The 27,802-nt window shown below is 41.3% G+C and overlaps 1 protein-coding gene and 1 long non-coding RNA gene across 3 annotated transcripts in view; one reads left to right on the top strand and one right to left on the bottom strand.

Moving 5' to 3' along the window:
* DDX1 (DEAD-box helicase 1) overlaps positions 1-17,722 on the bottom strand; it is a 38,216-nt gene extending 20,494 nt beyond the window's left edge. Inside the window, exons 1-13 of the mRNA XM_010354669.2 lie at positions 17,258-17,722; positions 13,993-14,044; positions 13,631-13,694; positions 12,423-12,452; positions 11,715-11,811; positions 9,480-9,527; positions 6,574-6,657; positions 5,923-6,006; positions 5,304-5,380; positions 4,698-4,770; positions 3,155-3,231; positions 2,919-3,033; positions 1,848-1,986 (exon numbers count right to left, since the gene is read on the bottom strand). Of these exons, the coding sequence (XP_010352971.1) occupies positions 1,848-1,986; positions 2,919-3,033; positions 3,155-3,231; positions 4,698-4,770; positions 5,304-5,380; positions 5,923-6,006; positions 6,574-6,657; positions 9,480-9,527; positions 11,715-11,811; positions 12,423-12,452; positions 13,631-13,694; positions 13,993-14,044; positions 17,258-17,273 (956 nt within the window). The 5' untranslated portion in view covers positions 17,274-17,722. The remainder of the gene's footprint in view (positions 1-1,847; positions 1,987-2,918; positions 3,034-3,154; positions 3,232-4,697; positions 4,771-5,303; positions 5,381-5,922; positions 6,007-6,573; positions 6,658-9,479; positions 9,528-11,714; positions 11,812-12,422; positions 12,453-13,630; positions 13,695-13,992; positions 14,045-17,257) is intronic.
* Positions 17,433-27,544, top strand: LOC115894242. Of its 2 annotated transcripts, none has more exons than XR_004054281.1 (3): positions 17,433-17,737; positions 22,680-22,779; positions 27,347-27,544. It is a non-coding gene; the product is annotated as an uncharacterized LOC115894242 (long non-coding RNA). The 2 variants fall into 2 exon arrangements; XR_004054280.1 differs by lacking the exon at positions 27,347-27,544 and adding an exon at positions 27,082-27,170 and having other exon boundaries at positions 17,437-17,737.
* Positions 27,545-27,802: the final 258 nt, after the last annotated feature.

Below are 27,802 nucleotides of genomic sequence, written 5' to 3'. Positions count from 1 at the left end.
TTATAAAGAGGTCCCTGAGTGTCTAACACTAAGCAGATGCCCTGGTTACATGGTATGCTCAAGGCATTTATTGTATTTGTTTTGCTTCTCTCCCTTTCACACTATCCCCACACTTTCACACTTCATTCTGTGAAAGGAAGATTAATTCTCATTGTTGAAGCCCCCCCAGCCTAAAACGTCACACATAGAAGGTAGATGAACATTTGCTGAATGAGGAACATGCATCAATCCTCAAAACAAAATCAGAAATTATTTTACCTAGTATAATTTATCCCTAAGTAAGTTTGTTCAACCTGTAAATAAGATCAATATTAAAAAGACAGGCCCGCCTGGCACAGTGGCACATGCCTGTAGTCTCAGCTACTTGGGAGGCTGAGGTGAGAGACAGAATTCCTTGAGTCTAGGAGTTCAAGGCTACAGTGTAGGAAGATCGCACCATGAACAGCCATTCACTTCAGCCTGGGCAACATAGCAAGACTTCATCTCAAAAAAAAAAAAAAACATAAAAAAAAAAAAATGACAGGCTTTTGTGATCTCAAAATATTCAAAGCTTCTGAAATTTGATAGTGGTGACAGTTACACAACCTTGTGAATATACTAAAAACCAGTGAATTGTAAACCTTCTTCTTTTTTTTTTTTTGAGGCAGAGTCTTGCTCTGTTGCCCAGGCTAGAGTGCAATGACGCAATCTTGGCTCACTGCAACCTCTGCCTCCCGGGTTCAAGCAATTCTCAAGCCTCAGCCTCCTGAGTAGCTGGGATTACAGGCCTCTGCCACCAAGCCAAGCTACTTTTTGTATTTTTAGTGGAGACAGGGTTTCACTGTGTTGGCTGGGCTGGTCTTGAACTCCTGACCTCAGGTGATCCGCCTGCCTCGGCCCCCACAAAGTATTGGGAATACAGGCATGAGTCACTGCGCCTGGCTGAATTGTACACTTCAAATAATGAGTTTTATGGTGTGTGAATGTTTCAAGTTTAAAAAGGAATTACAGGCAAAATTAACAAAAATCAAGTGTCAAATTGACTAACAGAGTGTTTTACTTATATGGTATAGCCTTCTTCAAAGTCAAAGGGATTGCTACTGAGCAAGGTCCTGAATTTGTCACTTAATCCTTCCAATGGTAGAAAGAGTCCTATAACTAGACAGTGCCCAATCTGAATGCCCAAATGGAAGAAAGCCACCACCGTGATGCAGTCCAGAATAAACCTCGCCAAGTTTACTAACATGCTAGAAATAGAGTGGCACACTTTCTATACAGATTTAGGGCAAAAATAAATTTAACATTGAATGAAATCCTCTCTTCAAAAAACTGTTAGGGCCGGGTGCAGTGGCTCATGCCTGTAATCCCAGCACTCTGGGAGGCTGAAGCAGGAGGATCACTTGCACCCAGGAGTTTGAGACTAGCCTAAGCAACATAGTGAAACCCTGTCTCTACAAAGGTGGCATGTGCCTGCAGTCCCAACTACTCAGGTGGGAGGAGTGCTTGAACCCAGGAGGTCAAGGTTGCAGTGAGCCACAATCATATCACTACACTCCAGCCTGGGCGACAGACTAAGACCCCCATCTCAGAAAAAAAAAAAAAAAATTAGATTTTTACTCCAATGCTGTTTGACTAAACCATGACTTTTCTGACATTTCATGTAAGAAACACGGGGGAAAAAACATATTTATCATTTAGCAAATAAACAGGAGTTTTATACAGAAATTATTAAAGTATATTTACATACTCACACATGTGTATTATGTATACACACTGAATTTCTACTTCATTTTTCTCTACCTTATTCTTCTTCCAAAAAACTTCAAACCAAAAGACAATAAGCATTTCAGCACAAAAGGAAGATTTACCTTAATTTAGGATTATCAATATATTTCTTAAACTGCTTGATGTTATTCAAAGTTTGTTCAGCTAACTCCCGGGAAGGTTCAACAATGAGAGCTTTCGGAGCATTGGGGAGAAACTTTGTTTGTGTCACCTGTGCATTACCTTAGGGAATAAAAAAGATGAGAACACATTCAAATCATGCTTTATAACACTGTTACTTACAAAACATTAGGACAACTATTCTAATATCAACATTTTAAATAATAATTGTCAAAAAGTAGAGAAGACAGTCAAACAAAATAAAGCTTAGATTTCTAAAACAAACGAAGGCTACTTTAAATTAAAACTATTTGGGCCACTGGGGTGACTGACACCTGTAATCCTAGCACTTTGGGCGGCCCAAGGTGAGACAATCACTTAAGCCCAGGTATTCAAGGCTGCAGCGAGCTATGATGGTGCCACTGCACTCTACACTCTAGCCTGGGTGACACAGTGAGACTCCCTCTCCTAAAACAAGAAAAATCTACTTGAAATAATTCTAATTGATTGATATGTCTAAAAAAAACATGACTCACTTGTGACAATGTAAACAGGTTATGAAATGCACTTTAAATAACTGAAATATATTAAATATACAATGGATAAGAGTATAAATTTTGAAGTCAGACTGCTTAGATTTGAATTCAGTTCTACCACTTATTTGCTCTGTGACCTTGGGCAAGTCACTTAAAGTCCCTATTCTTTAGGTTCTTTGCCTGTGAAATGGGAAAACGACTACCTTATGCGGTTATTGTGAAGACTAACCATGTAAAGCACTTAGCGCGGTGCCCTGGCACTGAATAAGCACACATTCTATAAATACTAGATATCGTTACTATTATGATTAGGATCCCAAAATGCCTACACTGAAACCAAACACTTAAGAGTTTATGAATTAGGTTTTAAAAATGAATTTTACTGGTGTGTTAAAAAAAGATATGTGACCAAACCAGCAAGGAAAGTGTATGTAACTCACTATGAGAAGCCTCGCTCACTGGAGTTCTCGCCAATTATTTCCACTACTCCAGAAACCCTTACCCTTGCAGGTGCAATACCTGAGTGCTGCGATTTGACCATGTAGCCGTCCGGTGCCCTGGAAAGAGCAACATAGCCGTCTTTTGGTGGAAACTGAAACTCCTCCTCGCCGAAGTTAAATTTCAGCTCAGCGTTCTAGCATTGAACAAAAGAGGAAATTAAACTCCTCCCCTAACTGAAACCATTGCGTACAAAACAACGAAGAGCAAGCAGCTCATAACCACAGCAAATTTTTTCTAACTAGATTCCTAATTACCTTCAAAACACAGGCAGGAAAGAGGGCTTGGTTTTTCATATGTGGTGGGATTTCAAACGCCAGACCAAGATCTTTTCCTTAAAAAAAAAAAAAGAAAGAGAGAGACAGAGATTGAAACCATCAGACAAGACCTTCCTCATGCTGACACTGTCAAGTCTACCAGCTTACCTGCATTCATGCCTCTCTCCTGTCACCATGGACCAACTGTGCTGCCTAAGGCCGGCTTCTTCATGTTTTCACTTTACTCCTGAAACTGTCACCTCTACCCCTCTACATTTTTCATGATTCTCTGTCTACTAGATCATTTCCATTAGACATTCCAAAGCATATACACACACTCTCACAGTAAAATACACAAGAAAATCTCCCTTGAACTCACCTCTCCCTCCACTTACTTTCCATTTTTCTTCTCCCTTTTGTAGTGAAACTCCAATTTCCATTTACACTTCATCCACTTCCTTTTACCTCATTCTCGATTGAACTGGCTCCTTATTAGGAGGCTCCCCACCCTCACCCCTTCGCTCCACCAAAACAGCTTTCTAATGCTTTCCACTTGTCAAATGCAGCAGTTAATGCACATTCTTCATCTTGCTAGACTAGACCCATCCACAGCACTGGACACAGTGATTGCTCCCTGATCCTTCAAACACTTCCTTCACCGGGACTGCAGGACCCATGCTTTCTTGGTTCTCCTCCTGGCCTTCCTCTGCATTCCCCTCTGCTGCATTCTCCTCAATTTGCTGACCCCTAACCACAGGAACCCAGGCCTCAGATCTCTTCTTCTCTTTATCTACCCTCATTCTCTAGGCAATCTCACCCCATCCTCCAATGTGTTTTCAACAAAGCAGCCAGAATAGTACTGTTAAACTAAAGACAGATGATGCCACTTCTCTGCTCAAAACCCTCATGGCTTTGCATTTTACTCAAAATAAAACCAAAGTTTAGATCACGGCCCATATGGCTCTCCATGGCCTGGCCTCACCACCTCACTGATCTAACATTCTACCACCGTCCTTTATCCCCAGAGCACTCCAGATCCAGTGGCTTCCTCACTGTGACTCAGACACCTCAAGCACGCTTCCATCTCAGGGCATCCACATTTACTATTCCCTTGGTCTGAAATGCTCTTTGCAGATATCTGCCCGGCCCACCACCCAACTCATTTGGATCTCTACTTAAATGTCACCTTATCAAGCCTTCTGACTGCCCAACACAAAAGTACAAACCCCCAAACCGCTATGACTCTCCACTTCCTTCCCCTGCTTTATACCCTCCTTCACAGCACTTATTACCACCTAACATGGTATTATATGTCTGCCTTTCACCACTAGTGTGTAAGCCCCAAATGTCTATTCCATTTTCTTCTGTGCCTCCAGTACTTACCATGGTACCTCAAACATAGTCAATGTTCAATAAGTATTTGTTCAAATGAAGGCAGGGAGGGAGGGACAGGGATTTGAAAAAGAGGGTGGGAGGATTTTAAAAAATTACAATTATTGGGTATCATATATCTTTTCACTACTAAGATCCCTATAGAGCTTACCATTTTTGGAGAACTTGACATGTCCTTTATCTATATCTAGGTAACATCCAATGGTATCATGCATAGTGAATTCCTAGAATACCAGAAAGTCAAATGCTATTAATAGAAAGCAAATTCTTAAATAAAGTTAAAATATAGCTGCATCAAAAGTATGTGTGTTTCAAAATAATTATTTAAATCAAAAATGCCTATTAGAGCATATGACAATGCAATAGTACAAGCATTTGACAGGCTTGTGAGAATCAACATATGTAGGCTGATTCACATTACTGTAGATTTCAGCTCACCAGATGAACTATATTTAGATTCATCATGATCAAAAATAAGAAATGAGAATAACAGGTATCAAAACCAAAATCAAAATGAGGTGAAAAGAGAAGACAATGTAATGTATTTTGGAGAGGATAACAAATGGCATAAAAGAAAAATTATAACTACTACATATTTATCTAGCTTGACAATATTTCTTCACTAAAGTCCAAATCCAAACTTTCTGTGGAAAATATACAGAAAATCTGCTGATTACACCCTCATTCTGTCATGAGTGATTAAGTTTGCAAGAAAACTTACTTAAGCTATGTTGGAGTTGATAACATAATTGCTTACCTCTCCATAATTATCAAACTGTTTATTATGGGATTTCTTTCCCGTTCCACCAAAGCCAAATCCAAACTTGTCAGTACCTAAATTTTAAAAATATTTTACTTTTCTGATAAGAGAAAATATAAAATTAAAAGACCTGTAAAAGAAGCAATTTTATTCACACAGTATGTCCATTTATTTCATGAACCCACAGGAAAACTGTTCCTTAAGGTTCTGAATCCTACAAAAAACTAAACAGTGCTTAGGTCGCACAGCTTGTGTGAGACTAGGGACACCAGTGATACTGCATCCCTTTCTGCTTTGGCCAGTAAGAAATTCAGATGCAAGTTTACAATAACGTGAAGCGTCTATATGGGACTGTGTGGCAGGGATTCACACACACTAACTTTACCCTGACTCCATTCAGAGTCTTAACCCTCATTTCATACTGCTATAATATCTGTACTTTTTGTAAGTTCCTTCAAATCTTTTTGGGGACAGGGTGGGGTACAGACAAATATTATTTCCGTATCTTTAAAATAAAAACTTTTTATGGTTAAATTCATTATTTTGCTTCCTCAAATAATAAAATGTTAACCCCCAAATGTAACTCAATCAATTCAGTTATTTTAGAAACACTTACCTAGGTCCAAAGAGGCCTGCATGGTAGACCACCCGACCCTGCATAACCCTTGGTCATGACAGGATACTTCATAGTAGTGTTTCCCTACAAGGGTAAGATACATTGAGATTTATATAAATCACACACACAAAATTCATTTACCATGAAGCCACCTTCCCATTGTTTCTGAATTACACTGTTATGTACCAAATGAAGAATTATAGGTATATTTGTACCATCAAACACCTTCCCAGATCCTTGACTTAAAGCTATTTTTAAAAACTCATGGGCCAGGTGCAGTGGCTCATGCCTGAGGCCAGCACTGTGGGAGGCCAAGGCAAGCAGATCACCTGAGGTTAGGAGTTTAAAACTAGCCTGGCCAACAGGGTGAAACCCCATCTCTACTAAAAGTACAAAAATTAGCCAGGCATAGTGGTGGGCGCCTGTAATCTCAGCTACTCAGGAAGCTGCGGGAGGAGAATCGCTCGAACCCAGGAGGTGAAGGTTGCAGTGAGGCAAGATGGTGCCATTGCCCTCCAGTCCAGGCGACAGTGCGAGACTCTGTCTCAAAAACAAACAAACAAACAAACAAAAAAACAAACAAACAACAAACCCTCATGTATTAATACATTGCCTCAAAAGTTTACACAAGTGCAGATGCTGTTCAAATACCTTTCATTAATCCTTTAGTAGCTCTACACCCATGCCATTCCTTTACTTCTCTGCTTTGACAACAAAGACCATCTGACCCAATTGCTGGATTTGAGAAGAAAATACAGAAAAACACGTCAGTAAAGGTTTTATAAATCACACATTCCCACCTTCCACCACTAAAAAAAAAATCATTCAGTCTGCCTAACAAGATAATTCCTTCCTTGTTGCAATGTTCCAGAGACTGAGACTGACTGATTCTTGAGTGATAGTATTTACCAAGTGTAATTAACCTTTTCATTCCATGGGTGTCCTTGGCTATGTTGGGGGCTATTTTCTATGCTGCCATCTGTTAACCAAGGTAAGATTTTACAGCAAGTCTAGAAAGGATTCAACACAGCTCTTAACCTGACGTGCACTAGTAGTAGTTGCAACATCAATACAAATGTGTTTAGATAACTATTCTCTAGAGTCCTTTAAAGAAACGTACTCAAGGATGATGCACCACCCTTCACCAATATTTGTTGTCCTGATTTTATACTTAGAGCTTGAGTGACTATGTAACTAAAAGATAACAGAACTATCTCTAGCTTGTTCCTCAATCCATGGAAGAAACCAAAATGGGAAAGTAGGGGAAAGCATGAGTAAATAAGCATATATTTGTTACTTGCTAATATTATAAGGGCTCTAAAAGATGAGGTATATTCTATATTACACATCACGATCAGTCTCAGTGAAGTCCACATAGTAGGTGCTAAATGGTTTTAAGTAAAGATTCAGCTTTTGTCTGTACTGGAAAAAAACTACAACTTCCGTCCTGGTTCATTTTTCCAACTCATATTCTGTACTTGAAAGTAGAACAAACTGTTAAGCACCTCAACACACATCTTCCTACACTTTTCAGAAATTAAATTCTTCGAAGTATGAATTCTTACCCATATAGGTACTGAATTATGTAAAGCTGAACTTTTAAAAAGTTATCTAGGAGCTTCCAGGATAGCTGAACACACGAGGGTTCATGAAGGGTGGCACGCCCAGGGAGGGGAGAAACTCCAAGCCCCCTCCGGTACTTCAACCTATGCATCTCTTCATCAGTATCCTTTGTCATAGCTTTAAAAATAAACCAGTAAACATATTTCCCCAAGTTCTGTGAGCCACTCTAGCAAATTAATTGAACCTGAGGAAGGAGTTGTAGGAATCCTGATTTATAGCCAATCGGTTAGAAGCATAAGCCACAACCCGGACATCAGATATGGGGGACAGTCTTGTGTGACTGAGCCCTCAACCTGTGGGATATGATGCTATCTTCATGGAGATGGTGTCAGAATTGAATTGAATTACAGTTCTCAGCTGTAAGCAACCACAATGGGAAAGTAGAGGAAACCATGAATAAACAAACACGTGTCTGTTACTTACTCCATCAGTTCTCACTGACTGCTTGCTTGACTTGTGGGAAAAAACCCCACACATCTGCTGTCAGAAGCATGATGTGAGAATATACAGGGGAAAATGGAGTTTATTTATTTCTCTATATTCTCAGAACTGGTGTCAGAATTGGGGTTTGCTAGAACTGCCTTGGCTCACAGAAATGTGGTTTGAAAAGAAAAAGGATAAAAGGGTAGGGGATGAGGAACTTTTGGTTTCTTGGTGGCCAGAAGATCACCTATGGCATGGAGCCACAGCTGTGCTACACTCAGTTACTAATGGTAAAAGTTATCAGTGGAATTTAGAGTTGGATCCAACTCCGAGGAGCTGGTTCACTGGATGCATAAGAAAACACAAATAAGAACCCGTGAGGTGGAGCTTGCAATGAGCTGAGATTGCGCCACTGCACTCTAGCCTGGGCGACAGAGCGAGAATCCATCTCAAAAAAAAAAAAAAAAGAAAAGAAAAGAAAATGCAATTAGAAAAAAAAAGGATACAGTCTTTTGGTTACTATTATCTGTAATAGCTAAAATGAAGTAAAAGAGTGCTGGGTCAGCCCTTGATGTGAGACCACATTCAGATTTCAGTCCATCTGAGCTTTGGTCACCAGCTTCAAAGCTGAACCCCAAGGGAACAATTATACAGGGCCAACAAAAAGTTCTTCTAAGACCTGTGGTCTCCAAGAAGGCAGTCAATGTGGGGAAGAGCAAAACCAAAAAACTCTGAAATTGGAGGGGATAATGTGAAGGAACTGTTTCATTTTGTAGATCAGTATCATAAGCTTCCTGAGGAGCCTTTACTAAAATGCATTCTGAGAGTAACTCCTTTAGGAAAGTATCTTTGGTTTTAAATGCAGCAGAATAGAAGGGCATGTGTGGGTTGATGCAGGTCTCATTGCTCACTATGGAACAATCACAGACGGCTCTATGCATGATGGAGGTTATTCCCAAGCAAACAGCCAGCCTGGTGGATTGGATAAAAGCCACTCTAAGGTCTGTTAACCCCAAGAAGGAGGACTGTCCAACTCCACCCTATTAATACTTTCTTTTATAATTTCTGCATTTTCTATTTGGGTTAGGGAAGTTTTGCCACTGCTAAATTATACATGTAGTTTTCTGTATTCAAATTCATACATATATATTTAAGTCCTAAATACATAGGGAATTTATTTCTAATTATGATATGAGATAGAAGTCAATTTTATATTGCTCCAGATGGATCATCAATTGTGCCAGCACCCTTTACCTAATAAATCATCCTTTTTTCTCATTGAAATGAAATATAATTATTTTTCCTGCATATAACTTCTCATATATACTGGGATTTATTTCCATTATATTCCACTGTCTATTCCTATGTCAGTTCTATACTGTTTAATGATAGTGACTAGATTCTAATATCTGGTAAATTAAATCTTAATTTTATTTACTTGGTGTTCTCATGTATTATTTTTTTTAAGTTTCTGAATTACAAATGAGCTGGTGGAAAGCCTATCCACTTACCGAAAGCAGATCCTCTGTCATATGGGTTCATCTGCCATTTGTTGAGCACTAAACAAATTAAAATAAGAAAAGTTACCCCCAGATATATAAAATTTAAAATGCTTGGCCGGGTGTGGTGACTCACGCCTGCAATCTCAGCACTTTGGGAAGCTGAGGTGGGTGTTCACATGAGGTCAGGAGTTCAAGACCAGCCTGGCCAACATGGGTGAAACCTCGTCTCTACTAAAAAAATACAAAAATTAGCCAGGCATGGTGGCATGTGACTGTAATCCCAGCTACTCAGGGGTCTGAGGCACGAGAATCGCTTAACCCAGGAGGCAGAGGTTGCAGTGAGCCAAGACTGTGCCACCGCACTCCAGCCTGGGTGACAGAGGGAGACTTTATCTCAAAAAAATAATAATAATAATAATAAAATAAATAAAATGCTCATCAAAAAAAGCAAGTATTTTATATACCTTAATTCCTCTAGATTCAATATGGTTTTATATATTTAGAACACACAAGTAAAACCTGTTTTTATTAAAAGCAAAAACGCAATTGAAAAATCAGACACGTTGAAGATAATCATCACTGGTCTATTCGGACCTGAAACCTTCTCTCCTCACTTGCTTGCTTCAGTGTGCTCCGTATCAGATGATACTGATCTCTGTCCTTACTCCTAGGTCACTACTAAAATAAGTTTAGGTAACTAAACAAGTTGACTTCAATTACAAAGGAAATAACTGATCAACATTTCAGAATCTAATTATCTTGTAACTATCAAAAGAAAAGCAAGTCGTTTATCTTAATTCAATACCACATTCAAAAGAAACATATTTTTTTATCCTCCCTTTTATAGGATTGGCATTTTCCTTTTCTGACACATCTTAATAGTCTGTTAAGATGTATGTATATATACAAACTAAGAATTGTAATAAAGAGAGCCCTACGTGCTTTCTAACCCAACTTTCCATTCGGGGTAGAAATCCTTCCTAAATTATTTCTGGTCAAAAGATATCCATCATCAGCTTAAACACTTTGAACACTGGAGAAATAACTTTGAGGTTCTCCCTTACATTGTGGCTCAATGTAGCTATTAGGAAGTACTTTAAGTTAAACAGACATCTTCATCTAAACTATTTCTAATTGAACCTGGTCCTACTTTCTAGAATAATTATTTTCTCTCTAGTTCTCTTCAATAATGTAACAATTATTCCATCTCCATTTTTACTTCTTCTCCATGTTTAACTTTCTACTTTCTTTATTCCTCACAGGACGTGACTTTTAGAACCATTATCACTATGGTTATTCTTCTTTAGGAGTGTTTTGTTTTACCACCATTTCTCATAAAGGACGGCACAGTTGTTACAAGTTCTGAAACTATTTTAGAATAGGCCAATAGTGTAAACAGTTACATCAATTATCTATCTCATAATTAATTTACAGGAGTTCATAGATTCTCCGTTATACATCTTATGTATAACATTACTCTCAAACAACTGAAAAGAATATGTTACTATGCCAGTTTCACTGGTCTTCAACTTGCTATTTTTTAACAATCCTGTTTTGTATAATGAAACAAGAGTGACTTAAAATATGGAATAAATATGATTAAAATATAACAAAACAAAAGATCAATTAAGATGGAATGAAATTTAGAAACCATTCAACAGAAGCAACACCATTTAAAGATAGAGAAACTGCGGTAAGATTGTTTATGGTAGAGACAGTATCAGAAACCTAATAAAAAGACCAATTTCCACGTAGATAGGATTGCACATAAGAAACACCTTTAAATTTATATTTTACCTTCCTAGGTGATTCCCTTCTTATCTTAGAGGAAAAAAATGCCTCTATTCCCTCTAAGGCAATACTTCCCACCAGCATGGGATTTTACTCCAAAAATTATTTGTAAAATCCTTCCTTAATATTTTTGTAATATGTACCTATTTTCCTTTACTATTAAGCATAGAAAGTTATAAGGTTAAAAAAAAAACTAAAATATCGAAATGCAATCTCCAAAATGCCAGTGTTTTCTCAAAGGGAACACTATTAGTATTTTAGGAGAGACAACTTTGCAGTGTTTAGGCTCTCCATGACATTTAGCATCTCTGGTTTCCAGGGTTCCAGATCCCAATGCCACCCCTCAGATATTGACAATATTTTAAAACTGCATACCCAAATCTCACATTCCTAACTGCCAGTGATGAGAAGCGATGATTTATATAAAAGGAAATATCAATTTGTAAAAATTACCTGAAGCACCAGTTTTAATTGTTGTTTTTCCTTTTTTCCCTTCCTGTTGGTCTTTCAGAGTTTCATAAACGATCTGGATAACTGGAATACTAAAAGCCTATCAAAGAAACAAAAGGTCTCTATATTAGTATTCAGATACTAACAACAGTTTAATAACCAACATAAATGACAAAAGTTATGCACACACATCAAATAATTATACATATTCCAGATTGGTACTACAATTTCATTTGCCCCCCCAAAAAAATACCAGTCAGACAACAGAGTGGACTGAATGAAGGAAATAGGACGCAGCTAACAGCACAAAATGATAAAGCAATGGAGAACAGTAGAATGAACCTACACTAAAGAGGAAAAACATCATCCAGTCCAACAAATTATTTCTCTAGTCTAGGCCAATAGGAGATCAACTTCTGTATGTAACCTTTATATTTTAGGAGTCATCATATTAAAATTCAGAAGTGAGTATAAACACTAAAGCTACTGTAACTCCCTAACACCCATTTAAAACTATGTTCTTAAGGTCATACTTTTTTGTAGCTCTTCATAATTAGCTGGCAACAAAAATATCATTTTCAGTGGCCAGTAATTAATTCCTTACCTTTTGGAGGTTGCTATTTTATTAAATACTTCAAAGTAAAAACTACTATTCAAAGCTACTTTAACATTCAACTTTTAGAGGGTAAGTAAATACAATTTATTACTTACACCAGTTTTGCCACTTCCTGTTTCTGCAGCCTGAATGAGGGGAAAAAAGTTGATTTTACAGATTAAGTTGTCTATTAAAGAGATCAAATTAACACCATAATATGTAGAAATCTTTAACATTTGACCAGCTACCTTTATTTTCACAGTGCCTCCAGATTATCCAGGCTTCCTCTGTCAACTCCAACTACAGCCCATTTTGTTACCTTTCCCATACCTTTAAGAATCTTCTCTTCCCTTTCCTTTCCCATTGCTATCATTCAAATGGAAGCTCTCACCATTCTAATCTAGATTATTATAAACGTATCCAAACAACATCTAATCCCAGAACTATACTACAATCTGCTACTCAAATTAGTCTTCATGGAAGACTAATACTCAAATTCTTTAACAGGACACTTGAGAAAGAGCCCAAATAATCTGACCCATTATCTCTCTACCATTTTATTTCAAGTTTATCCCCACTCAGATACATATTTTATGCTACCATCCAACTGAAGTATTCCAGGGTCATATCGTACATTCTACCATTCACTGTTTTGTTGATATTCTTTCTACCTAAAAAGCATTTCCCTTTTATCTTGCCTTGTCAAAAATCTGGCCCGTGCTTATAACTCCAGCACTTTGGAAGGCCAAGACAGGAGGATCGCTTGAGGCTGGGAGTTGGAGAACAGACTGGGCAACATGGTGAGACCCTGTCTCTACAAAAAATACAATAAATTAGCTGGATGTGGTGGTGTGTACCTGTAGTCCCACCTAACTGGGAGGCCAAAATAGGAAGATTGCTTGAACCCAGGAGTTTGAGGCTGCAGTGAACTATAAACACACCATTGCACTCCAGCTTGGGCAACAGAGCTTGGCCTTTTTTAAAAAAATAAATAAATAAAAGAAATCTAATTCCTCTAAGCAGTCCCTATGATCCCTAAAGCAAAAGGATAACTGGAGTCCCACTCAAATTCCGCACTACTCTGCATCTCTTGTGAAGGAGCCACATTCTCTCTGATACGAGATTCACTCTTACACATGTCTTATTGCCCTAGTTGGTTTAAGCTTCTCAAGGGTAAATATTTATCTGTCTGAAGCTTTTACCTAATGCTATGAATACAGTATATGTATCATAAATGTTTGTGAATAAAGTTAAAGTATCATTTTTAAGCCTATGCAATTCTTAGAGTGTGTCCCCAGCTCCCAATCACCAAATTTAAACTTACCATAAGTACATCACCTCCTCCTAGTATCAATGGGATAGATTCAGCTTGGATATCAGTTGGGAGGCTAAAAGAATCATATTTGAAGAATTTTAGTTATTGGGAAAAAAAAATCACCTAAGCAAATTAAGTTATGTTAAACTTTAAGCCTAAAAGAAAATTTTACATGGTAAATATGATCCATCCTATTCCACTAGAAATACGTCAAGGTTGAAAAAAGGAAACTTTCTATAATTTAGAAAATCACACACAAAAACTGATTTTCACTTATCCAACTAGACACAAAAATATTGGATAAAATCACTAACAACTGTTTAAATTATAAAACATCCTCTCCCAGGTACATTTAAACTTTATGTACTTACAGCCAATCCATCTCTTCCACAGCTTGTGCAATCTCAGGCATAACACCCATCTCTGAAAGTAAACATTGATTTTAAAAATCACATATACTGAAGTGAAATCATAAATTGCAGTGCTCTCAAAATTACTATTCAAAAACAGGGTAAAGATTTTGAAGGATAGCTCAGTTACATCAAATCTACTGAGCGCGGCACTGTTGAAAGAGCACAAGTTCCGGAGAAAGACTTGAGTTCAAATCTAAGTTCTCACTTATAAGCAAGTGACCTTAGGCAAGGCTATAAACCTGTTTTCTCCACACAAAACTGGGCTGATATTGCCTACCTTGGAGGGCTATATGAAGACCAGAGATAATAATGTAATGCAACTGGAGCATGGTTGTCACCTAATAAACTGTAGCCACTATAGTGCTTGTTTACCTCTTATGACTCTTGAAAAGTCTGCCAAGCATAGACAGGGTTGTTGCATTTAGAGATAATTTAGAGATAATGTGTGCATTTAGAGATAATCTCTTTACATTAGATATTATGTACCTTGGCTACTCCAGCACCTTGTGAATACCTTCAGCAATTAGAGAAAAATGAATAGACAAGTGGAGAGCACCCACATTTACTGGCAGCCACAATCAAAACTCCGATTAACTGAAGAGGGAGGGGCCAGTGGTGAAAACATGGGCATCTGGAAATGTCAGCTGAAGAACTGCTCTGTTCTTAACTGTATACATATTTCAATAATTCTACTTCAAGACCCATCCTAAATGAATAGAGATGAGTTGTTCCTAACTGGATTTTGCCATTTCATCATTTCTCATATGAACTCTAGAGGGTAATTAACGTATGGAGTAGTTGGATTACTTAAACTTTCCTTCCAAATGAGAAGTGATTTTTAAGTATGTATTTATAAAATATAGCTTTTATTATAAAAATACGTATTCCTATAAAAAAATAGCCAAATATTCACAAGCCCCAGAAATACCAATTTTGAAATTCTGTGTTTCTTGCCATTATGAAAAGGCATAAAGCAAACGTACAGACTGAAAATATTATTCATAAAATTATGTAGCTTTTTCGTTGCATCAGATGAGAAGGATCACAATTTTCAAAAAAGAAGGCTCTCCTAACTCTTTTTTTTTTTTGAGACAGAGTCTCGTTCTGTCACCCAGGCTCGAGTGCAGTGGCACGATCTCGGCTCACTGCAAACTCCGTCTTCCAGATTCAAGCAATTCTCCTGCCTCAGCCTCCTGAGTAACTGGGGCTACAGGCACATGTCACCACACCCGGCTAACTTTTTTTCGTATTTTTAGTAGAGACAGGGTTTTACCATGTTAGCCAGGATGGTCTCAATCTCCTGACCTCATGATCTGCCCACTTGGGCCTCCCAAAGTGCTGGGATTACAGGCATGAGCCACTGTGCCTGGCAACTCTCCTAACTTAATCTCCTCAGGAAAAAAAAAAAAATCCACAGATAAACTAATGAAGATCTAAAGTTGAATATCCAGGCAGACCTTCCTAAGAATTAACCTGTATTACAGTCTATGTTCTCTCTCCTAAAATGCAAACTGCTTGAAACAAAGGAGTGGTGTGTTCTTACTGCATACGGAATACTGCAAGCTGAAGCTGTTTGCAAAATTGTTTTACAACAAGAAACAACATATCACTTTCAGTAAATTCCAGACAACCTGTTGTACCATTCTGATCATGTTCCCTATATGTTTTTTTTGAAACCAGACCTTAAGTATAACACTTTTAACAGTTAAGGAAAAATTAGAAACATTTATGAAATTCCAGTTTTGTCTTTATTTCATATCACAGACTCTTTTTCCAGTCCTTTACCTCTAACTTTCATGAAATTTGTGTATGACTCCCAAAGATGTGTACCTATAAAATGACTACCTCGAACTATCCTACAGACCTTGGCTCTAACATCTTGTTTTAGGAAAATGTTGGGAAACAAAAAATAGCAACAACTCTGAGCAGATTTCCAACCGAATCCTATTAGAAAATGTAACTGAAACAGTCAGAAATCTTCCATGACTGTTGCACTTTGGGAGGCCAAGGTGGGCGGATCACCTGAGGTCAGGAGTTTGAGAACAGCCTGGCCAACATGGTGAAACCCTGTCTCTACTAATAATACAAAAATGAGCAGGGGATGGTGGTAGGTGCCTGTAATCCCAGCTACGCGGGAGGCAGGAGAATTGCTTGAACCTGGGAGATGGAGACGGCAGTGAGCCAAGATCACAACATTGCACTCCAGCTGGGGCGACAGAGTGAGCCTATGTCCCCCACCTCCCACCCCCTGCCCCCCGCCAAAAAAAAAAAGAAAAAGAAAAAGAAAAAAAAATCTTACATGACTGGAGATTCGGAATTCCTAATATTGTTACAGAAGAAAACTAAAAAATATAAAATACTACAACACCTGAAGTCATCTTAAAAAGTTAAGACCGTTAAAGGACATCAGGCCTAACGTGATACATTTACAGAGCAATAAACGTTACGTAAGTGCTACAGAAATGCATCACGTTTAGCACATTTAAGGCTGATTACAGCTTCCTAAAACTGGATCCCTAATAGGAGGATGATTAAGGGGGGAAAATATCAACTGTAGGTTTCGATAAGCCACATCAAATCATGTTTGGAATAAAGGACAGTATCAGGCGGCAAATAAATGTAAATTTTCCAAACTTACGTTGGGCTGCTGCGTACGTTAATCAAAATGCTTTCCCTTTGGCTTCAACACTGAACATTAATGTTGATATAATAGCGTTTAACAAATAAAGATCAGGTTTATGCCTGGGACGTTTTGGAAGGGCCTGAAAAAACTGGACAGAGGCAGGATCGTCATTTTCCCCAATCACTCCACCCCAAGCGGTCTCGCTTCTCTGCCTGGCCAAGCCCAGATGAGCCGCGGGCAGTAAAAGGGTTCCCAAAGGGTCACTGCCACGTTAAGAGGCAGGAGGTGCAGACAGTCTGGGAACCGCCAGAGCAACGCCGCCGCCTGGATTTTGCAGCTGAAGGTGCACTGGCAGGAAAGCCAAGTGGAGATTGGTAGAAGGGAAAGGGCACGGGGAGGGACGTCCTGGCCCGCTCCTGAAAAGAACTGTCCTCCGAACCCGAGCCACGGCCGCCCCCGATCCCGCAACGCGGGTCCATCAGGGGCTACAGCGGACAGCGCCCTTCGGTCTCCCTGATCCCTTTAGCTCCCCGCGGGCCGCCCCAGGGCCGAGGCATGCAACAAGCCGCCCCACCACCCCTAGAGCTTCCACAAACGCACCGGAGAAGGCCGCCATCTTCACCCCGTCCTCCGCGGCTTCGCCCGCTCGATCCCTCCCTCCCGACTGACACAGCGCGGCAGTGGCGCCGCGCGCTTCCGGCCCCCGGCCTTTGGTGTTCGGAGTCCGGGCAGGGCCTCAGCCCCGGGAGAACGGTTCCGATGGAAGGAAAGGCCCTCACCGGCCCCGCCTTATGCACCTGTCGCTGAGCGGACCGCTGGGACCCAGGGCCTCGGGACGCCGCCTTCGTCCTGGGCACCATGTGTTTGGAGCACACCATGCGGTATCAGGGTCACTGTCACAGAGAAGGAAGCAGACGTTTGGTAATTAGGGTCATCCAGTGGGCTCAGGCTGACACCACACCGTGTCGTCCCCACTCAGTCCCCCAACTTTACAAAGATGAGCAGGGCCTTGGTGTGTGAATGACCTGGAGAGATGGACTGGATTCATTGCTCCGAACACTAGTGGGTGCCTGGCAACCAGTAGGTATTTGTTTTGTTTTTTGTTTTTTTTACTGAAATAAGTAATGATTTAGGTCTCCCTTCACCCATGTTTGACGTCGCTGTTATAATTTCGGGTTTGACTTCCATGCAATTTTCACTCCTTTCTCTTTGCAAAGAGATGGGGAAAGTAAATGAGGAATCCTCCCAACCAGACACTCTGTCAGGAAGGTATTAGAATCTTTAGATGAGGACTCTAAGATTCAGGAAAGTTAAGTCACTTATCTAAAGACACACATCTACCGAATGGCAGTGTGGGATCTGAGCCACATCTGCTCAACGCGAGGGCGAGTGCTGTACTATCTGTAGCCTGCCCCAGAATGTCTTAGAGAAAAGTGGAACCCTCAGGCAAGATAGAATAGGGTTGCAGCGGCTGGGCGCGGTGGCTCACACCTGTAATCCCAGCACTTTGGGAGGCCGAGGCGGGCGGATCACGAAGTCAGGAAGTCGAGACCATCCTAGCTAACATGGTGAAACCCCTTCTCTACTGAAAATTTAAAAAAATTAAAAATAAAAATAATAAAACAGGGTTGCAACTACTCGGGAGGCTGAGGCATGAGAATCATTTGAACCTGGGAGGCGAAAGCTGCAGTGAGCCGAGATCGCGCCACTGCACTCCAGTCTGGGCGACAGAGGGAGAGTCTGTCTAAAATTAAAAAAAAAAAAAAGATGGTTGGGCGCGATGTCTCACTCCTGTAATCCCAGCACTTTGGGAGGCCGAGGCGGGTGGATCACGAGGTCAGGAGATCGAGACCATCCTGGCTAACATGGTGAAACCCCCTCTCTACTAAAAATACAAAAGAATTAGCAGGGCGTGGTGGCGGGCGCCTGCAGTCCCAGCTACTGGGGAGTCTGAGAATGGCGTGAACCCCGGAGGCGGAGCGTGCAGTGAGCCGAGATGGAGCCACTGCACTCCAGCCTGGGCGACAGAGCGAGACTCCGTCTCAAAAAAAAAAAAAAAAAAAAAAAAAGAATGGGGTTAGAAGTACAGAATTGGGAGCCATATTCTGAGTTTGGATTCTAGCTCGACACTTGCTTGCTGTGTAACCTTGAACAAGTCATGAAGCTTCTTTGGGCTTCAGTTTACTCATGTAACAGGATTCATCTGAGGTTCCAAAGGTCCAGGACAACACACTCAGCCCTGCAGCTTCACACTTCCAGGGGGCACTATTCACATTATATTCTCCATTCTTGTTATATTTTATCTAAATAATACCCTGAGAGTTATGCAATGTAGCAATTTTGAGTGGATACCAAGTACCCCCACATTCCAAGGAGAGATACAAGACCCATATTATGTAGGACTTGCCAAAGGGAAATCTGAAATCTAATTTTTGTGCCTTTAGTCAATACCCACCTTTAAAGTATGAAAAATTGGCTAGGCATGATGGTTCATGTCTATAATCCAACACCTTGGGACGCCGAGGCAAGGGGATCACTTGAGCCCAGGAGTTCAAGACCAGCCTGGGCAACATAATGAGACCCCCATCTCTACCAAAAAAAAAAAATTAAAAATTAGCTGGGCATGGTGTACACCTGTAGTCTCAGCTACTTGGGAGGCTAAGGTGGGAGGATCTCTTGAGCCTAGGAGGTGGAGGCTGCAGTGAGCCATGATGGTGCCACTGCACTGCAGCCTGGGTGGCAGAGCAAGACCCTATCTCAAGGAAGAAATAAAGTATGAAAAAATTAAAGATGCAAATTAAGAGAAAAGATTTCTGTGAAAAGAACACGTTTCCAGGAAACTACTCTGAGAACTTTTGATCTGAGAGTTTGGGAAGCATAAGGACCGCTCTGAGAAACTGTCCCTAGGAGGACCCGAGGTGGCAGTGCAGAAAAAGAGACAGAAGAGAGAAGCCTGCTGCAGGAGCTAACTGTGTTTCCAGCGACTGTGGGAGAATTCTGTGATATTTTTTTCCCAAGGGATAAATAGATCTGTGGAGAGCGGACTGAAAGTTTTCTTCAAAGGGAATGTGCCCAAGAGACTGCCTGGAGGAGCTAAATGATTCAGCACATAGACCCCCAAAGAACACAGTGGTATCCTTACCTTCCAAACTGGAGAAGAGATTTTCCTTGTCTTATGGGAGTGGCATGTGGAGGATGCCAGCAGGAAGAATCTCCAAGATACCACAAAACGTTCCCTCTGAGAGATACAGTCTTGAGCATGTCTAAACCAGAGAGCACCAGAATCAGATCACCATAACCCCAGCCAGATAAAGCTGTGTACCCACCCCCTACCCCATCCCCTAGACTTTATCCTTCCCAGGAGTCAGAAACAACAGCTAATGGGAGAGGCGAGTGCAGAAAAGAGACTGACCCCACCCTCCCATCCCACTGCAGGCTTCTGGCATGGAATAGGACAAGCAGGAGAGGAGCAAGCCATCATGTTGGTTGAAGTTGTGAATTTTGATCATGATACTGGACATAATAGTTTACAGAAACGAAGGTATAATTAGATGAAAGTAACCAGACAACTTTTCATTGTCTCAGAAAAGCTCTGGGAGATGCCAGAGACTTCATCGAGGTCAGGGGAAGAAATAACCCATAGAGATGATTTCAAGAGAACGGATAATGTTTTCTGTTTGTGCTCACTTAATATACTGCTTTAATAATTATAGATATGTGTCTGTGTGTGTTGCAATGCCCTCAGTAATGCAAACTGGGATATGTGAATTGGGGTATGTGATTGACTCCTCTCCTTAGCAGGTAGAATAACACCAGGCAGAGAAACAGTACCCAGGTCCTTCACTAAACCAAAAGGTAGAGGATGGGTGTCTTTCAGTCCGGTATATTGCTGGTCTAGTCTCCCCAAGAATAGGTTGATTAAATGGTTGCCTACTAACTGGGAGATTCCTGGGAACCCTGGCCTCATCCCAGAAAGCCAGACAGACACCACCAGGTGGCACCAAACTGTAGCCAAACCGAGAAGTGATTGGGCTGGACCCTAAAAACTCCCAGTCTGGACTTTTGTTCATTTGTCTCCATTTATACAAATGGACGTGAGACATTTAAGGGGGTTGATGGAAGTCTTCAACAATTGGATTGTGGTGCTGGTTGCACAGCTCTGTAAATCATTGAATTGTACACTTAGTGAATTTTATGGTATTTAAATTATACCTTAATAAAGCTGTTTAAGAAATTATAATTAGAAGACACATATGGCTGGGCGCAGTGTCTCATGCCTATAATCCCAGAACTTTGGGAGGCTGAGGTGAGTGGATTAGGAGTTTGAGAGGTCAGGAGTTCGAGACCAGCCTGACCAACATGCTGAAACCCTGTCTCTACTAAAAATACAAAAAAAAAAAAAAAAAAAAAAAATGGCCATGCCTGGTGGTTGGCACCTGTAATCCCAGCTACTCCGGAGACTGAGGCAGGAGAATCACTTGAACCTGAGATCGTGCCACTGCACTCCAGTCTAGGTGACAGAGCACGACTCTGTCTCAAACACACACACACACCTCCCAGCCTGGACTTGCCCCCAATATTTATGTTTTTACCCTCAGAATAACCCCACATTTTCTGTAATTGGGTTGTTTGGTCCCCGCTAATCAAGTAATAGGGAAGTTTTACTATATTATCCTGGGCCCAAGATATTATGCTATGTATTTTCAAGTAAGCTATATTATAATTACATCCCACTGTAGAGCAAATGGTTTTGCAACTACTAAGGCAGACCTAAAAAAAATGCCTTCAGATACCTGGGAAAGTGTAGAGAGGATGGGCCCTGTGAGGGCCTCTGTAGATGGACCACCCAAAAGCCACACACAGCTCCTAGGTTAGCTCATTTGTGCTGCTATAACAAAATACCCGAGACTGGATAATTTATAAGGAACAAAAAGTATTTTCCCCAGTTCTGGAGGTTGGGAAGTCCAAGATTAAGGCACGGTAGGTTCGTAGTCTGGTGAGGGTTTGGTTTCTGCTTTTAAGATGGTGCCTTGAACACCGTGTCCTCCAGCAGGGAGGAGCTCTATGTCCTTACGTGGCAGAAGGTAAAAGGTCAAGAGACCAAATGCTCCATGAAGCTGTTTTTACAAGGGCTTTAATCTCATTCATGAGAGCAGAACCTTCATGGGCCAATCACCTCTTAAAGGCCCCCCTCTTAACATTACATTGGCAACATGTGAAGTTTGGAGGGAAAGTACAAACCATAGTAGTCCCCTTTCCCATTGCCTTTCTTTATTATATAAATCTGAAAAAGGCTAGACATAGTGGCTTAGGCCTTTAGTTCCAGCACTTTTGGAGGACAAGGTGGGAGTATCACTTAAGCCCAAGAGTCTGAGACCATCCTGGGCAACATAGAGAGCCCCTTTATCTAACAAAAGTTTTAAAAAATTAACCAAGCATGGTGGCACGCACCTGTGGTCGTCCCACCTATTTGGGCAGCTGGCCGGGGGTGGATCTTTTTTTTTTTTTTTTTTTTTGAGATGGAGTCTCACTCTGTCACCCAGGCTGAAGTGCAGTGGCGTGATCTCGGCTCATTGCAAGCTCTACCTCCCAGGTTCATGCCATTCTCCTGCCTCAGCCTCCTGAGTAGCTGGGACTACAGGCGCCGCCACCATGCCTGGCTAATTTTTTTGTATTTTTAGCAGAGATGAGGTTTCACCGTGTTAGCCAGGATGGTCTCGATCTCCTGACCTCGTGATGAAGGATCATTTTTGAGCCCAGGAGGTCGAGGATGCAGTTAGCTGTGATCACACCACTGCACTCTAGCCTGGGTGACACAGCCAGACCCTTCTCAAAAAGAAAAACAAAAAAAGCGACTTGGAAGAAGAAGAAAACATTCACCTTTCCAGATTCTTCTGTAGAGAGACAGCTCAGAGACTCAGCTCTGCCTGGAGAGATGTAACTGGCAGTGCCAGGTTGGGACTTCCAGGGATGCTTTTCAAAAGGGAAGGATCTGACTGGCCTGCCCCCTTTTTCCTTTTAGAACATTAATATGATGCCTGGAAAGTCAGCAATGAGTCCTGAAGATAAAAACTGCACACTAAGAACTGAAGCAGAAATAAAAGGCTGGCTCCTTAATGATGGTAAGCCCAGGTCTGTCTACCTCTAGACCTCTCTTGCAGCTTGAGAATGTCCCAGTTAAGCCCCTTTAAAATTTCTTTTTTCTGCCGCCCAACACATTGCTAAGAGGTACAGAAAAGAAAGGAAATAAAACACATGTCGTTATGGACATCGTGTAATGTATCTTTCAGGAAAATTTTCTGAATGTTTCATAATACAGCAATAATCAATCTATTCTGGCTACAAGGAGGAGGAGACATTTGGCCTGAGTTGCGAGGGAAACATCCAAAATTATCCCTGAATATATGGCCATTTCCTCACAATGAAAATGAAGGTGAAATGTGACATATACAGGGGAGTATGTGACTCTGAACCCAGCCTAGGGAACATATGTCAAATTAGGTTGTTTAGTTTGTCCTTTCATTGACATCCATCCTACTCCTCAGTTCCTATTCCCAGCTCCTTCTGGGACAAGATAAAGCCAGCTGCTTAGTTTCTGAGGATCTTGCCACCAAGAAGGAGGAAGCAGCTAGAGAGAGAATTTGTTTTAATCTAAAAGAAGTTGAGTAGAAAACGTAATATCATCATACATAAACTCCCTCCCTCACAAAGTCCTCCTCACAATATAAGATTCAAACTCACCCATCATTTCACACAAGTAACAGTAACCCTCTCCCTCCATAAATGCTGTCTGTGTAGGTTGCCCCAGATCTACCCATTAGGAGAAAAAAAACGACTCAGGAGTACTTGCACTGGATCTTGAATCTTGCTATGGTCAGTCTTTCCATTAATAAACCCTCTCCCCTTCGACACAGGTCTTAGTTGGTAAGGCTCCTGAATCCACCCTCTGTAGGATGGTCCTCCATGTCCAGCTTCCTGCTTACTTCCAGACTTATTACCTGCCACTTTCCTCCACAAATTTTACTTTCCAGCAGATCAAACTGTGTAGAATTCCTTGCATACACCACATTGCCTCTCACCACTATAGTTTTTAAAGTGCTGTTCCCTCTCCCTAGAATAGCTTTCCCTTTTTAGTTCTGGCTATCTGTTGCTGTGAACAACTACACCAAAACTTAGAGGCATACTACAACAGCCAATATATTCACTCATAATTTGGGTGGTCAGGAATTTGGGCAGGGTTTAGCTGGCTGGTTCTTCTTCTCCATGTGGCATTCCCTGTGGTCACTCACTAGGTCACATTCAGCTGGTGTCTTGGCTGGGCTGGGAGGTCAAAGAAGACTTCACTCCCATGTGTGGTCACCCATTACTCCTCTACATGATCTTGCTCTGTCCACGTGGCCAGCTTGGACCTTCTCACAGCAGGATTAGTATTAGGGAAGACAGACTTCCTACATAGTACCACAAAGATGTGTCTCAAAAGTAGAAAGCAAAAGCTGTATATCTCTTAAGCCAGCCTTGGAAGTAATACAGTGTCACTTCTATTACATTCTGTCAGCCAACACAAGTCATATGACCAGCCCAGTTTCATGGGGAGGAGAAATAGACTCTACAATTCAATGCAGTAAATAGCAAAGAGTTTGCAGCCATTTATAATACACCATCTTCTGTAACATAGTATGTGCATTTATAATATAACTACCTATAGTAACACCCATCTTCTTGGCAAACTCCTAATTATCATTCAGATTCAACTAAGCTAGCAACTTGCAGCAAATCCTGCTTCCCCAATGTTTATTTCTCTTTTTCCTTAAATTTCTGACTTAGCTGGACATATGGCTGCTCAGAATAAAGACTCTATTTGCCAGCCTTCCTGGTAGCTAGATTTGCCCATATGCCCATGTTCTGACCAGTGGTACATAAACAGAGGTGTCAAATGTGACTTCTGGGAAATTCCCATAATGGAGGTGTTGTGTTCTTCCTCATTTCTTCCTTCCTATTGGATGGAATTAGGATGTGATGGCTGGGGTTTGAGCAGCCATTTTGGACCATGAAATGAGAGCCATATATTGAGAACAATAAGAGAGAAATAGCTTGCATCTCTGACACCTTTGGAGCACCATACCAGTCAAAAATTGTGACTCTAGATTTCTTAAATGAGAGAGAAATAAACATCTATCTTCTTTCTTTGCAGGAAGGGGAGATGGGGGCAGTCTGTCTCATGCAGCCAAACCTAATCTTAATTTGTATGCTCTCATTAGTTATCTACTGCTACAAAACAAGTTGCCCCAAAATCTAGTAACTTAAAACAATAAACATTTATTACTACTCCCAGCTTTTGTGGAACTGGAATTCAGGAGTAGCTTGGCTAGGCAGGTTCCATTTGGCATCACTCTTAACAGTAGTAGCCAAGCTGCAAGCTGGGACTGCAGTCATCCCAAGTCTTCGCTAGGGCTGAAAGATCAGTTTTTAAAGCTTGGTCACTCCCTTGTCTGTGCTGGCAGTGAGGGGGAGGCCTCTGCTTTCTTCCATGTAGATCTCTCCCTGGGCCACTTCAGTGTTCTCATGATATTGCAGCTAGGGCCCCCTCACCCTTCCCCACCAAAGCAACCCATCCTAGAGAACAAAGCAGAATGAATATTATCTTTTATGGCATAGCCATCAAAGTCACACTATCACTTCTGTGATATCTTAGTGGTCACACAGGCCTATTTAGCATGGAAGAGGACTAATACACACAATGGTGTGAATTCCAGTAGACAAGGATCTTTTGCGGAGCGAGCAACCTAGAGGCTGGCTACCGTATCCCTGCTCCCTAACAGACCCCCTTATTTGTTCATGTGGCAGGTGGTGATCCCTCAGTCTCAGGAAAAAGTATGTTCATATCACATTCTCTGGGGTAAATTATGTTGCTTCTAGACTCACCATTGTCATTAAATTTGTTGGCCTAAAGAGACGATTAAAGCGTCTCCATAGGCTCATTGGTCTGAGCTATTATTCCCGATCTCCTCAGCACCCCCGTGCTGACTGGGGACACAATGAATGAGCAGTTAATTGCCCTCTAATTTTAGGTCCTCTAATTTATGGACTTGAAATCTTAACTCTAGACTACAATGGAAAGTAGTGTTCCTTTCTTCTACAATTTAAGGACTTCAGGTTACAAGGTGTTTTTAAGAATCGTATTTTTGGCCGGGCGCAGTGGCTCACGCCTGTAATCCCAGCACTTTGGGAGGCTGAGGCGGGCGGATCACAAGGTCAGGAGATCGAGACCATCCTGGCTAACACGGTGAAACCCCGTCTCTACTAAAAATACAAAAACATTAGCCGGGCACGGTGGCGGGCGCCTGTAGTCCCAGCTACTCGGGAGGCTAAGGCAGGAGAATGGAGTGAACCTGGGAGGCGGAGGTTGCAGTGAGCCGAGATCGCGCCTCTGCACTCCAGCCTGGGCGACAGAGCGAGACTCCGTCTCAAAAAAAAAAAAAAAAGAATCGTATTTTTCCACCCCTTCTCCCAATCCCTGATCCTCCTGACTCGCCTCTCTACCCTCACAATGGGTAAATAAACGTTGTCCTATTCCAAAAAAAAAAAAAAAAATGTGTTGGCTTAGCTTTCTGTGTTTTTCACAATTTACCAGACTCACAGAGCAATTTGAAGATAGGGAGGTTCACAGTTAAACATCCTTCCCCCCGTCATATTTCCTGTAACTTCTGAGTTGAGAAACAATCATTGAATTTTATGCTTTTGTCAAAATAAGCTGTCAGAAACTGGTCCAGATCTATTAGAATGTAACATTATTCTCACTGCCCCGGCATTCACCTTATGGTGCAGAGACCAGAGGGGGCCTGGCAAACAGACATAAATTCAGAGATCTATAATTCTGTATCCCCTGAAGAAGTGGCCATAAAGTCCATCACTCCAGATATATGGGGAGAAGGGGACAAAGGGCAACCCGGATGAGTTTCAGAGGGCCTGTAAAACAGAAAAAGCGATCTCACTAACTGCCTCACTCTCTGCATACGCAAGCCAGGCAGGGACACAATTCATGGTAGGGTGCCGACTGGCCGGCAGGCATGAATGGCCCTGTCTCCCATGCCAGCCATCTTGAGTGTTCGTCGGCCCCTGTGAGTGACGCTGTCAGCCCTAGGGGAGATGGTGCCACATTTGGAGACTGAACTTATGGGTGTTTAAGAACAGAATGTACATCAGACACGTGTTCCAAATCCAGCAGCTCAGAATCTGCCAGGATCCCCAAATTCCATCACCTGCAGCAGAGCCATTTTGCACCTGCACACAGAGCTCAGACTCGCTTTCTCAGCCTCCCGCCCAGGTTCCTTGCTTCGCTGCACCTCCTTCCTGTCTGTGAAATTGATCTCAGGTTTTCTTGTTAACAAGATCTGTGATTTTTTTTTTTTTTTTTTTTTTTTTAGTAGACTGAAACAAAACCACTTGCCATATGAAAAAGAGGGGCAGGTAATAAAAAAGATGGTCAAGAATCTTCAAAATGCCTGGAGAAAGCAATTCTGAATGTAAGAATTTATACTGCCTGTTTCCTATGACACAATAATAAAAATGGGAATTTGTGAAGGCTGCTTCCACTGTAGATCTGAATGGTGGTGGTCCAGTTACTATGGCTGCATAACCAATTACCCCAATATGTTTTTGACCTAAAACATATGTTTGCTTTACTTACAGATTTTAAGGATGAGGAACCTGGGTGCAGCAGGGATGGCTTATCTCTGTTCCACAATACTCACCTTGTCCAGGGGCTGGAATCATGACAAGGTCATCACTCACATGACTCAGTTAATGCTCATCCTAGCTGGGATGAGACCCAGCTGGGACTGTTGGCCAGCTGCAGCCTCGGCTTTTCCACAATGCCATGGCTTTATTCCAAAGGTGAGCATCCCCAGGGCCGTGTGGCCTTCAATGACCAAGCTTCAGAAGTCAAGTGGTGTCATTTCCTTCTCATTTTATCCATTAAGATAAGTACAAGGTTGCTCAGATTCAAAGGGAGGGATCATAGATGCCACCACTTGAAGGAGGAGCGTCAACATTACATTTTCTTTTTCGTATTTTTTTTTTTTTTTTTTTAGTAGAGACGGGGTTTCACCGTTTTAGCCAGGATGGTCTCGATCTCCTGACCTCGTG

The sequence above is a fragment of the Rhinopithecus roxellana genome, chromosome 17, assembly GCF_007565055.1.
Source record: "Rhinopithecus roxellana isolate Shanxi Qingling chromosome 17, ASM756505v1, whole genome shotgun sequence".
In the NCBI taxonomy this organism is placed as follows: domain Eukaryota; kingdom Metazoa; phylum Chordata; class Mammalia; order Primates; family Cercopithecidae; genus Rhinopithecus; species Rhinopithecus roxellana.
Note: the sequence above shows the minus strand (reverse complement) of the source record. Positions and strands in the feature narration are given on the sequence as shown.